Source organism: Typopeltis vanoorti, chromosome 11, assembly GCF_054136105.1.
Source record: "Typopeltis vanoorti isolate ZY-2024b chromosome 11, IOZ_Tvanoo_1.0, whole genome shotgun sequence".
Taxonomy (NCBI): Eukaryota; Metazoa; Arthropoda; class Arachnida; order Uropygi; family Thelyphonidae; genus Typopeltis; species Typopeltis vanoorti.
In genome coordinates, this window is record NC_143559.1 from 90,434,928 (window position 1) to 90,447,727 (window position 12,800).

The window sequence follows — 12,800 nt, forward strand, 5'->3', positions numbered from 1 at the left end:
TTGGGCTAATGTACTCTTTCCAGGTGAGTCATTTTAGTCTTTCCTCCAATTCTAGATGATACTTGATCTAGCATTTAAAGTAGTATGGCTTACCATTGTAAGAATGTGTCTTGAAAGGGATAGATATGGCAATGCTGGGATAATGATGTAGGGAGGTATTTTGCTTATTGAACACCGTACAAGTGCTGGAAAAAGGGACTATGACTGGTGAACGATATTGCAACAAGTTCTTCAACATCATCTTCGATTGTTCTGTGGTGCTGTAGACAGAGAATTCTTTATGGATGACAATGCCACTCCACATCGTGCATGAGCAGTGTAGATCTAAAATTCGATGCAGTAGGATTTTTCCTCTTTGCACCGACTTTTACAGAGGTCACAACTTGTAAACAAGGTAAATAATTCTGTATTAACATTGTAAATGTTGTGAAAAACCCATGTAGCTAACTCTAAGAAAAGTAACATGCAAGTTTGTGCAGAAACTATAAATATCAGATAAATGTTTAAGTTGTATGATTCAAGGACAAAGCCATAGAAATCAGCTCAATATTGATGTAGTTCAGTTTTGAAAGAAACAACGTAGGAATTGTATATACAGAGTAAGTGCTTTTAATTGTGCTCAGTGTTAGCCGGATGCAAGCTTCAAAGACAGTGTCATAAAAGGCAGTTTAGATCTTAAGTGCTGGAAAAAGGGACTATGACTGGTGAACGATATTACAAGTTCTTCAACATCATCTTCGATTGTTCTGTGGTGCTGTAGACTTTCTTGTTTACACTTTTTGTAAACAAGATTATGTGTGTGCTCCGTGAGAATTAGAAGTGAACATTAGCTTTGAAGGTCAAGGTTTTGTGCGAGAATATTTGGGGGGTTCGACCCTTAGTCCAGGGACCTGAGAAGTCATATATAGGAGGTCCTCTAATTACAGAAAAGGGGAGATGTAGAGAACTCCTAGGGAGAGCCTAGCCGTGAAGCCATCGAAGGAGCAAGAAAGACGAACCAGCATGCCTTGCTAGCGAGAGAACGTGCATTCTACGCCTTCAGCCAACTCAGAAATGTTGGTAAAATGTGTTTCAAGCCCCAGAGTCATCTACGTGAGATGGTGATAAAGAGAAACACCTGTGTGGAAGCTAAAGCCTAAGATGGATAGACAACTAACGGAACCTGCAAAGGAGCTAGGAACTGGCATAGTATTGTGTGTTAATGAAGATCCACGAATACAATTTGTTGTGTTTATCTAAGATATGGAAAATTGACTAAAGTCCACGGGACATTTTTTTATTTGTTTGTTTAAATATAGTTCATTGTTCGGGACTGAAAAGTAAAACTAAAGATCAATTGTACAAAAGTTAGAATAGGAGATATTTTGCCTTAGAATTTATAGAACATAATAATCTTAGTTTTGAGAACGATTGACAGTTTTCTTTATGTGTCAATATTGCATGACTCAGTGTATATTCAAATGTTGAAATGTTACAATTATAGTTTTAGAATAGAGCTAAGAGGAGGGAACCCTTTTAAATGTCTTTAATGATCTTGTATATTTGCCTTTTAATTTGAAATAAACATGCTTGTTTTGTTATTGTACTGCCTGATCTTTATGCAATGCACTGTCTCCAAAACAATTACGGACCTTTGAATGAAAGTATTAAGATTAGCCACGACTGATAAATAAGCTTTTTGGATCATCTCAGAGTAAACTCTACAGGAAGTTTGAATATATCTAATACCACAAAGAGAACTCTGGTGGCGCAGTCATTAACTCTAAATAAATTTTCCAGAGTTCTCCCAGTAACAGAAATAGCTAACCTGTAAAAAAAAAAAAGACAAATAAGCTAAAGTGTGCAGGGAAGATTACAGAGATGCTTCTGGAGACCGAGGATATAAATCGAATCGCGTGTCTAGCATGCTTCCCCAGATCTCAACCCCCATAGAACACTTTTGGGATACAATAGGGAGACATTGCTGCTTGCAATACCCATCCAGGAGAATTCTCCTCCAGAGCAAGGACTGAAGCCGTGCTCTGAAGGAGGAGTGGGCCAGTTTGCCTCAAGAACTCCTGAATCACTTGGTGCAAAGCATGGTATGATGTTGTGAGAGCTGCATTGCAGTTCAAGGTTGACATATTCCATGCTGAAATGTCTCTTCATATAGTTTTCTGTAAGCATACATTGATTCCTTAACTACGTCCTTAAGAAATTTGCAACTTTTGCCAAAAACTTATTGCAATTTAATTTGTACAAAGTTTATAACACATTTTTTGTGTGATTTATTAGTATGGTGGCAAAAAATTTATGTCCACATTTGGCTGTAGTCATGAAAATGTTTACATATATACACGTAAAAATGTAGTTCCTTACCTTTTGGACATCAATGTAGTCTGTGAAGTCATTTCTAACTAGAATTATGAATAAACAAGATTTAAATTAAGAGAAACATTCTTATTTTGTCCACTGACTATTTCACATTTGCTATTAACTACAAACTATAATTATATAATGAAAGGACTATAAATATAAAAAATATATTGTATATGTTTGGTCTAATATCTATTTAAAATTACAGTTATACTGTAAATAACTATGTGCTGGCTCTGAGGTGCAGCTATGAACATGAATCAATTTGTTTAATATTATTTTCCTGACCTCCATGGCATCACAAGACCATGACTTACTTCTTATCCTTTTACAACTTCCAGGAATGGCCCCTTGTCCTTGCTCCTTTCCCTTGTTCTGCCATATGAAAAATCTCCTTAGTGTTAACATGATAATAATCCTTCAATAGCTTAAATGTCTCAATCAATCTCCCCTCCCCCCCTTTGTCTTCTATCCACCAAACCCTGCAATCTGCATATCCAATTGTTTAACCAAGCGACGCCCCAGCCAGCATGAAATTCTGTCATGTTGTACCATCATTCTGTATTTTGGTTTGAGCCAATAAGAATACAATTTGGTCAGCTAAATCCCAAATTGCCAGCCCATCCTCGTTCGTTCAGTATCCAGGTAGATACCCAACAGGTGCACCACGAGAAGGTGAGGATTGGACGTTAGGTCAGAAGCCGTGGTCGGTTCTCCACATTCCTTTATAGGCTATGTGGAGGTCTCCTCTCAGTTATACAGCTTTGACTCTTAAACACCCTCTGCTCTAACATTAATGTTATAAACTGAAAATTAATATAGATTGAATAAAACTATTAGTTATGAATAATGTCTGAGATTTCTATAGAAATGCTAATATTTCTTGTAAATTTGATTGTCACAAACTACTTCATGCTGCCTTTTGTTTCTAGGAGGTTTCAGATTCTCAGGTATCAGTGCATTTACAAACCCTTTCCATAAAAGAAACAAATGGTGAAAGTTCAACCACACAAGCAGAGACCTCAGTGGCAGAAGATGGATGGACAGTTGTTAAAGGAAAGAAAAGGTAAATGGAAGGAGAGGGGATAAATGAATTTTGATTTGACTCTCAGCTTGATTTTTAATTATTTATTCTAGATTACAATGCAGTAATCTTTATTCTTTAATCATTTGTAACTTCATCTTAACTTAAGGAAATTTGTGAGCAACTCAGTTTATAATTACATATATGTAGCCATCTTTCCACAGGTAATTCGGAATTTATATTTCACAGTTGATTGTTATTCTGTTGTTCTTCTCAGCTCACTGTCTGCTGATCATCTGTTCGCTTCAATTCACTTGAATATGATTTAGTCATCTGTATATTGAATAAGCTTATTTGTTGGTGGCCTTTATAAAATTGACTTTTCTCCTTCTAGTGTCCTAATCCATGATTATTAAATTTTAGAAACACCTCAGTTGCAGAGTTTATTTTGACCAAAGGCTTATTGCATATAATATTTTCTAATTATTACTAGTATTTGGAGAAGTTGCTCATGGAGAAAGTAAAACAAAAGTTCTTGTTCATGAAGCAGACATTTTCTATTTGAGTAGCTTAGGAATTAAGTGCTGTAATAATGCTGTCTATTAACATAATTTAACTGGCCAAATTATACTCAAGTTGCATCCATGTAAGCATTGTAATTTTTTAAGTTTTTACAGTTTTGGTTGGAATCAGACCATTTTCAGTTTGCAAAATTAGAACAAAATAATTTGAAATGATACAGAATTATATCACACAATAAATAAAATATCTGCAGCAACATAAAAAACCGCTTTGTTTTACCTGACAGTAATGCACATTTTATAACCATTAGCATGTTATAATTGGCTAGTATCATCAGTTACTAGAGAGACATACTATACTGAGGTATCAGTGTTATACGTCTCTCAGTTGCATGTATTTTTCTCACATCCAGGCTTGGATAATTTGTTTTTTCATAATATTATGAATTTTGAAAAAGTGTAGTGCTTGATTGTTTGAGGAGAGCATTTTGGAAAAATTTATTCTGCAAAAATAATTGTTTTTAAAATGGGGTTTTGATTGCTGCATCTTGGCTAATGTTTTTTATGTTACTTCCATGTAATTTTTTACAATTCTTGCTGCAAAAAATACATCATGTTCTTAACTAATTTCCTGATTCATTTGCACAGTGCTGAAAATTATATGATATCTATAACTAACAATAACATTTGTTCATCAGATGTTTTTTTTTTTTTAAAACTTCACTTCTTATAAATTGACTTATAAACAGTATCAATTGAAATGCCATGATTATTAAAGTCAAAAATAAGTGATCTTAAAATTACTACATGCTTTCCATAAAAATTACAGAATCCAAACTGCCTGAAACTGTGTATAGTGACAAACATAGTGGATCGTGTTTTTTTAAATTTCACATTTGACGTCTGTAGATGCTGTATGGTCACTGCCGTACCTCACATGGTTTTGGCAATGATGTCTTCTGCTAGAATAAGTGGTAGGGTTGCAGATTCCCTTTCCACACAAAGTTTGTAGGACAATCACAAACATCATCCCATGGCGGGATTCGAGCCCGCAGCCTCTTGGCTGGAGAGCGGACACTCTAACCACTCGGCCAACCAGGCCAGCATGGATCATGTTGGGGTTAGCAATATATGAAATTATGTTACTTGCCATCATTGAGCTTAATGTATTAAGTAGAAGATAACATCTTATATTTTGGTTAGCACTAAGCTTTATCTTGGAATGAACTATAATTAAAATTTGCAGATATCCTTTCTTATTGTTCTGCCAAACACCTGTCAGGATGTTAGTTTTCTTTCTCCTCAGTATTAAATGAAATGCTGGTGATAATATTATGGAATATATTTTCTTTAATAAATGTAAATGAATCTGCAACTAATTGATCATGATAATTATTGCTTATAATAATGCTGCTCATGCATTATTTATTTTTTCCTATAATCATCATCATCATCATCAAATTCATAATATGTGCACTTGTGGAGTGTGTGCAGTCTATTATGATAATAATACATGGAAAGTTTGCATCATTACTAACTTCCTACTGACAGTTTTCCTCCAAATTAATGTATTATCTGTGGACTCCAATATTACCATATCTTATTTTTCTTGCAATTCTGCCATCATATATTCCTAAATAGTAACATTGTCAAGTTGCTTCCTAATATCATTATTTGGCAGAATCATATTAATAAATATGATTCTGCCAAATAAGAATATTAGGATAAGTCCCCTATTTTTTTATCAGAATATAAATCAGTCTTTGATCAAGTGTTTTTATTTCTAACCCCAGCTCTCAAATCCATAAGTTAAAATTGGTCTGGATACAATCGGTATTCAAATCACTTATGCTAACTAGTTTTATGCCACTTGTATACAACTAGTTGGTGTTTTGTTTAATTCTCTCTTATTCCATAAAAATTTATTCATTTGACTTCCTACCATACCAGCTTTACTAATTCAGTTTTCTCTTTCCATGTTTAATTTATATACAGTAAAAAGTGCCTTAGAAGATAGAAATATAAGATCTGATAATGTTGGAGTTCTTGAGAGGTAACAGACTGATTTGGAGGAAATTGTAGATAGGAAGTTAGTAATGATGTAATTTTTCATGTAGTACTATCATATCCTGTACACTCCATGAGGGTATATATATATATATATATATATATATATATATCAGGAATTTGATGATGATGACGACTTGGATAAGGTGGGTGTCAGAAAGTGGAGTATGTGATGGGGAAAGGGGTGAATCTGTCAGATATAAGGTGACCGGTAGGGTACCCCAGGGATTGGTCCTTGGACTAGTGAGAAGAACCTCACAGGATATATCCAGTTGTTTGCTAATGATGCAAAGATATGCTGGGCAATCAGGGATATTACTACTGTGTTGCGCTTATAGAATGACTTGAATAGGCTGTTACTGTTAGCGTGGCTATCAATTCAGTGTTATGAAGTGTAAAATTATGCACTTTAGTATGATGAGATTTACACTAGCATATTGTATGTGTGGAATTATGCTACAAGAAACTGATCAGGCTGCGAAGAGATCTTGGAGTTTTAATAGATAGAAAGTTCAAGGTCATATAGTAAAGAGTGTAAATACAACTCAGAGGATAATTGCAATCCTGAAACAAACATTGTCATTAAAGGATAAGGAAATAATTTTGCCTCTGGGTGTGAAGTTGGGCTACTGTGCTGATTTGGTCTCCCAGGTTTGGGGGGTGGGGAGAGAAAGCTGTGAAGACAGTGCAAAGAAGAGTCAAAGATGATATTAGGATTATGGAAAGTAGATTATGAGGAAAAAACACAACTCAACATCACCAGAGTTAAAGATCGGTACTATCAACATAAGAAGCCTGAATGACAAAGAAATGGAGCTAGCTGAGGAATTAGATAAGTACCAGATCGACATAATAGGGGTGACTGAAACAAAAAAGATAAAAACTGGTGAGATCTTTCTGAGCAATAAATACAAAATGTTATATTCAGGCAATGACAATCAAGAAAAAGGAGTAGCCATTGTATTCAACACAAAATACGAGGCTAATCTCCTTGAATGGCAGGCAGTCTCAAGTAGAGTGATGTGGGCAAATATCAGACTGGGGAACTGGACAATGAGAATTATTTGTGCCTATGGTCCCATAGAAGGTTCTACTAAGGTAGAAGTGGAAGAATTTTTTGAGGATTTAGAGAAAGCATCTGACACAATGAAAAAGGAAAAGTTGGTCCTTGTTGGGGATCTAAATAGCAGAGTAGGAAATGATTGTCAGACATACAAAAATATTTTGGGAAAATGTGGAGAAAAGAGCAAAACTAATAATAATGGCAAATATTTGTTGGATTTCTACTCAGGACATGGACTGGTTATTACTAACATATTCCAACATAAAAATGTGCACAAATTCACATGGAGAGAAGAGGCAAGAAATAAGAGAAACGTCTCATTGACTATGTTATTGTTGATAGTGATGTTTTCTCCCTAGTGCAGTACACCAGAGTGTAGTACAGAGGATTTGAAATTGGAAGTGATCACTGTTTAGTCTTGAGTAGGATAAAATTGAATTTCATATTGAAAAGAATAACATGTAAGAAAGTTTTAAAGCGAATAAAAGTTGAGCAGCTCTCTGGTGTGAACTGTAGACTAAAATACACAAAGATTATTGAAAAAAAAATGAAAGAGTTTGAGAACAGGAACCAAACCTTGGAGATTCAGTGGCAAGCCTTGAAGAAAACCTTGATTGATTCAGCCAGAGAGGCATGTAGTGAGGTTGTCTGCAAGGATAGAAAAATCCGAACTCCATGGTGGACACAGGAAGTTAAAGAGGCAGTGAAGGAAAAGAAAGCACATCAAAAGTTCCTGCAAATAAGTCAGCTTGTGCTCTTAGAGAATACAGAGACAAATGTAAGAAAGCTAAACACTGTGTGAAACTAGCTAAACAAAGGTCATGGGAGGTCTTTGGCAAGAACATAGAAAATAAATATCAAGAAGGCGGCAAAATATTTTGGAGGTTGTTGAAGAAGCTTAGAAATGAAGGAGAGATGATAAAGGTGACATGAAAATGGGAGAAAAAGATATCCTTGAAGTATGGAGTAATTACTTTGAAAATTTGCTAAATGAAACAAGCAATGATGACAGCACAGTGATAAAAAAACATTGACCAGGCATGCAGTCAGGAATACATATCCATACTTGAAGTAGAAAAAGCCATCAAAGGCTTGAAATGTGGAAAGGCAGCATGAGTAGATGATATTCGACCAGAAATGCTGAAGTATGGTGGTATAAAAGTCTTACAGTGGCTGCACTGCACTGCATAGTTCAGAAAGCCTGGACAGTGGGACGAATTCCTGATGATTGGAGTAGAGCTCTCATAGTGCCCATATATAAAAATAAAAAGGGAAATAAAACTGAATGTGAGAATTACAGAGGTATTTCCCTACTGAGTGTTCCTGGCAAGATTTATGCAAGTATACTTGAGAAACGGTTGAGAAGAATTGTGGAAGAAAAGCTTGGTGAAGAACAAGCTGGATTCAGGCCAAATAGAGGCTGTCAGGATCAGATCTTCACTTTACGACAAATAGTCGAGAAAGCATGGGAATATAACAAAGATCTGTATTTAAGTTTTGTCGATTTGGAAAAGGCATATGACAAGGTGCCAAGAGAGAAGCTATTCAATACGCTGCAGTTATATGGTGTCAATGGGGCATTATATCAAGCAATACTTAGTCTTTATTTGAGTTGCAAGTCAGCAGTTAGAATTGATGGAAGTACAGGAAGATGGTTTAATGTTAAATCTGGTGTGAGACAAGGATATACATTATCCCCTCTGTTATTCATTATTTATATGAATCACATTATGAAGGAAAGTGGTATTAAACATGATATCAAAATTGGAGATTTTAATGTCAGCTGTTTGCTTTACGTGGATGATGTTATACTTATCAATTAATCTGCTACGAGTGCAAGATTCCTTGACTAAATTGAATAACTGTTGTAATAGATATGGTATGAAGGTCAGCAATAAAAAGACAAAGGCAATGAAAATAGGAAGAATCGTTGAAAATGTCAACTGCATTGTGAACGGAGAACCTGTGGAACAAGTAAAACATTTATTCATCTATTTAGGCATGATTTTTAGTAAAGATGGTAAATTAAATATGGAAATAGACAACAGAATCAATAAAGCTGGTATAGTCGGAAGTCAATTGAATAAATTCATATGGAATAAGAGAGAAATTAGTCGGAACACTAAATTAGCTGTATACAAGACAGTGTTCAAATCGGTTTTAACTTATGGATCTGAGAGCTGGGCCAGAAGTAAAACACTTGACCAAAGACTAGAGACCACAGATATGAGAATCCTGAGAAAGAATAGAGGTGTGAAAAGATGGCATCAATGGCAATATCATATTAAAAACGAGGATATTAGGAAAGAACTTGACATTGTCAGCATCCAGGAATGCATTAGCAGAGGTAATCTCAGGTGGTATGGTCATTTAAACAGAATGGGCAAGGAAAGATTGGCAAGACAAGTGTTCTCTGCCAGTTTGGCAGGAAAGCGACCCAGAGGAAGACCAAAATATAGGTGGATTGATACGGTACAAAGTGCCTTAGACGGCAGAAATATAAGATCTGATAATATTGGAGTCTTGACAAGTAATAGACTGATCTATAGGAAAATTGTAGATAGGAAGTTAGTAATGATGTAAATTTATCATGTAGTACTATCATATCCTGTACACCCCTTGAGGGTACATTGCAGGAATTGATGATGATGATGAGATTATGAGGATAAATTGAGATTATGTGGACTGCAGACAGTAGACAGGAAAAAGAGGGGTGATGTGTTACAAGTCTGTAAATGTTTGAAAGAGTGTTATAGGATATTGGTTAATGGAATATATGTTTAAAAAGAAAGGGGGGAGATTTTTCTCTCATAGAGCAGTGAGTGGATGAAACATGCCAATGGAGGTGTGCCTCTCAAGGTGGTAAGTACATCTAGTGTAATTGAGTTTAAGAGATGTATGGCCTTCTTTAAGCCTGTGAACTTTTTTCTTGATCTCAGATATTATTGCAGTTTTTATGTTCTTTTTACTTGTGAGTTCATCTTATTCATCTTTGTGGCCTATGCCTTGGATGTTTCCATTCTTTGCTTTTATTCATAATCTTCTTTATATCCATGTCATCAACCTTTGAATCTAGCTTTTTCTTTTGAATGTTCTTCTGATCAGTTACTACCTAAGAAGTGAGTGCAGTCATGTCAGTATCATCTTACAGCCTGATAAAAAAAAAAAAAAAAAAAAAAAAAAAAAAAAAAAAAAAAAAAAAAAAAAAAGTTATGCTGCCTGTGACTCAGCCACCAGTGCTTCATTTGTGAAAGCAGCATGTGCCATGAGAAGGTGAGGGTGGCATTTTGGTGGAAGAGACTATTTGAAGCAATCTGCTCCATATATTCCAAGTCTTTTTAGGTATAAAGAGTACAATAAAACTCTGTTATTTAGCAAAGTATACTATTTATATTTGCACTGCTGTCAGTATGCAAATAATTTTTGTAATCCATGTTTAGAATAATTAATTAAACATGAAAAAATTACAATACACTTTTTTGTATTTTTTGGCAAACTGAAATGAGCTTCGTGTGTGTGTGTGTGTGTGTGTGTGTGTGTGTGTGTGTGTGTGTGTGTGTGTGTGTGTGTGTGTGTGTGTGTGTGTGTGTGTTGAAAATAGTATTTAATAGAGCCTGTAGTAACAACTGAGAAAATTGTTGATAAATGTGAGAAAACAAGAATGAAATTGACAAGAAATCTGTTTTATTTTATTAGTTCAAGTTTGTTTTGCATTATATAAAGAACAAAGGATTTACAATTCTTGTTTTAAAATATACTTAAAAGAATATTAGTGCTCTACTTATTACTTGCTGTGGGCATATTTCTGAAAATTTACAGAAGTTTTTACTTGATCGCTGAAAGCTAATGATCTAACCAGTGTTTTAGTCTTAACATTGGACTCTAAACTTATATTTCCTTGGATGATGGAGTTTATATATATATATGTAAATATATTTATGTAAATATATATATGTAAATATATGTTTATATATATATATTAAAACTATATATATATGTGTGTAACTATATTTTTCAGTGAGCAATATTAATGAAAATAGGTTATTCTTGGAGATTATTAGTTCTTTACACGATAAGCTTACGTGCATATAAACAACTTAATGTTTGTTTATTTTTTTAATTTTTTTCATCTGTAGGTAGTCAGAACCACCTGCATGTGTTTGCTGTGAAAACAGAAAGAAGATTTTGTAATATCTTTTATTCTCTCCAGAGAGAATTGATTAGAAGTATAGCCCAAAAAAAAATTCGTTTCATTATTTGTTCAAGTCCTAAAAATTCACCCTACATATGAACTACTGTTTTAACCATCAATTTATAAGAATTTTCAATGCTGCAAGATGTGTGAGAGAGAGAAAGAAAGAGTATGCAAGCATCACATTTGGATTATTGTGCATAATCTAAATGAATTGTTGGTTAATACTTTGGATTGACAGTATATTGAATGCTTTGCATTTCTTTCAGGATGTAAGCAAGTTGATCTTTCTGATGAAGATTTAAAAAGAAAAATAATATATATATATATATATATCACATTGTAGATTTTTTTGTTGTCTATTTATTATTTGAAATAACTCAATCATTGTATACAAAAAAAAAAGTTCCTGGTCATCTAATAAATATCATAAGACCTTTGTGATCAATGTTTTTTTCGACCACTAAATACTTAAGATAACTGAAAATTGGGTTTTAATTGGTTGGAAATTTGATACAACTAGTAACAGACTAGTTTCGCCACGTTAACTGGTGGCTTCTTCTGGGTTAGATGAATATACATATAACAGCTTAAAACAAATAAGCTTAGATTACAAATCAACACAACTGAAAAATGAAAAATATCAAATTAATTGGAACCGTTACAATACTAATACGTGGAGCATGGATGCTAGCACTTGGTCAGTCGTTGTTAAGGTGTGTGTCCTATAATTAGCTGTAAAATTAAACTCTGATTAAACTAGTCGGTTACTAGTTGCATCAAATTTCTAACCAATTAAAACCCAATTTTCAGTTATCATAAGACCTTTTTTTTTTTTTTTACATCTATTGCATTTTTGAAAATCCTGACAATGGACAGATTGGTTGTACAAATAAGACCTAATTTTAAAAAAATAAATAAATAAAAATTCCTCAGCTTTGACAAAAGAATATTTAAACTGCATAATATCTTGTTAAACATGCATGTTCCTGCTCTTGTAATAAGTCCATCCATTTCTTGTCCCTCAGAGATGAGTTGAGTCTCCTTAATTATGAGTTTTTAGGCAATCAATGCAGCCAGCTTGTCATTCCTCTGCTGCCTCTACTGAGGGCGAGTATTTTGTCTGTAGACTTGTGTTCATGGAACTGGTTGTGGGATGTAAAACCAGAGTTTCTAGGAGGAAAAACTCCACTTCTGTATTAGACCGACTAAATCATCTTTAATTGTGAAAAGCCCTGATAAAGGTTCTTTGCATCATAGATGGGATTCAAAATCACTCTTTCCAACCATGGGGCTTTGCTGAAACCTAGCTACTGAGGCTCTCTTGTAATAAGTATGTAGTCAGATATTTATTTCATCCAACAATATCAAAAATGTACTTGATGTTTCATTCATTTGGAAAGAAAAAAAAAATTAAGAATGCTTTTTTCTTGGAGAATGAAGTGATTTTACTTCATTTGGCTTTCTTTAAATATCTTCATATAAACTGTTCTAGGGTTTCTTAGCACTGTGAATGTCCTCTTGACTTCTTTGAGGATCTGTTTGGAGGAAATGGTCTGTATTTTGATTACAGCTATT

At 34.2% G+C, this 12,800-nt stretch overlaps 1 protein-coding gene across 1 annotated transcript in view; it reads left to right on the forward strand.

Annotated features, from left to right (window-relative positions):
- LOC150101843 (pre-rRNA-processing protein TSR2 homolog) overlaps positions 1-11,664 on the forward strand; it is a 56,309-nt gene extending 44,645 nt beyond the window's left edge. Inside the window, exons 5-6 of the mRNA XM_090400849.1 lie at positions 3,288-3,421; positions 11,167-11,664. Coding sequence (XP_090256975.1) covers positions 3,288-3,421; positions 11,167-11,170 — 138 coding nt within the window. The 3' untranslated portion in view covers positions 11,171-11,664. The remainder of the gene's footprint in view (positions 1-3,287; positions 3,422-11,166) is intronic.
- The last annotated feature ends 1,136 nt before the right edge of the window (positions 11,665-12,800 follow it).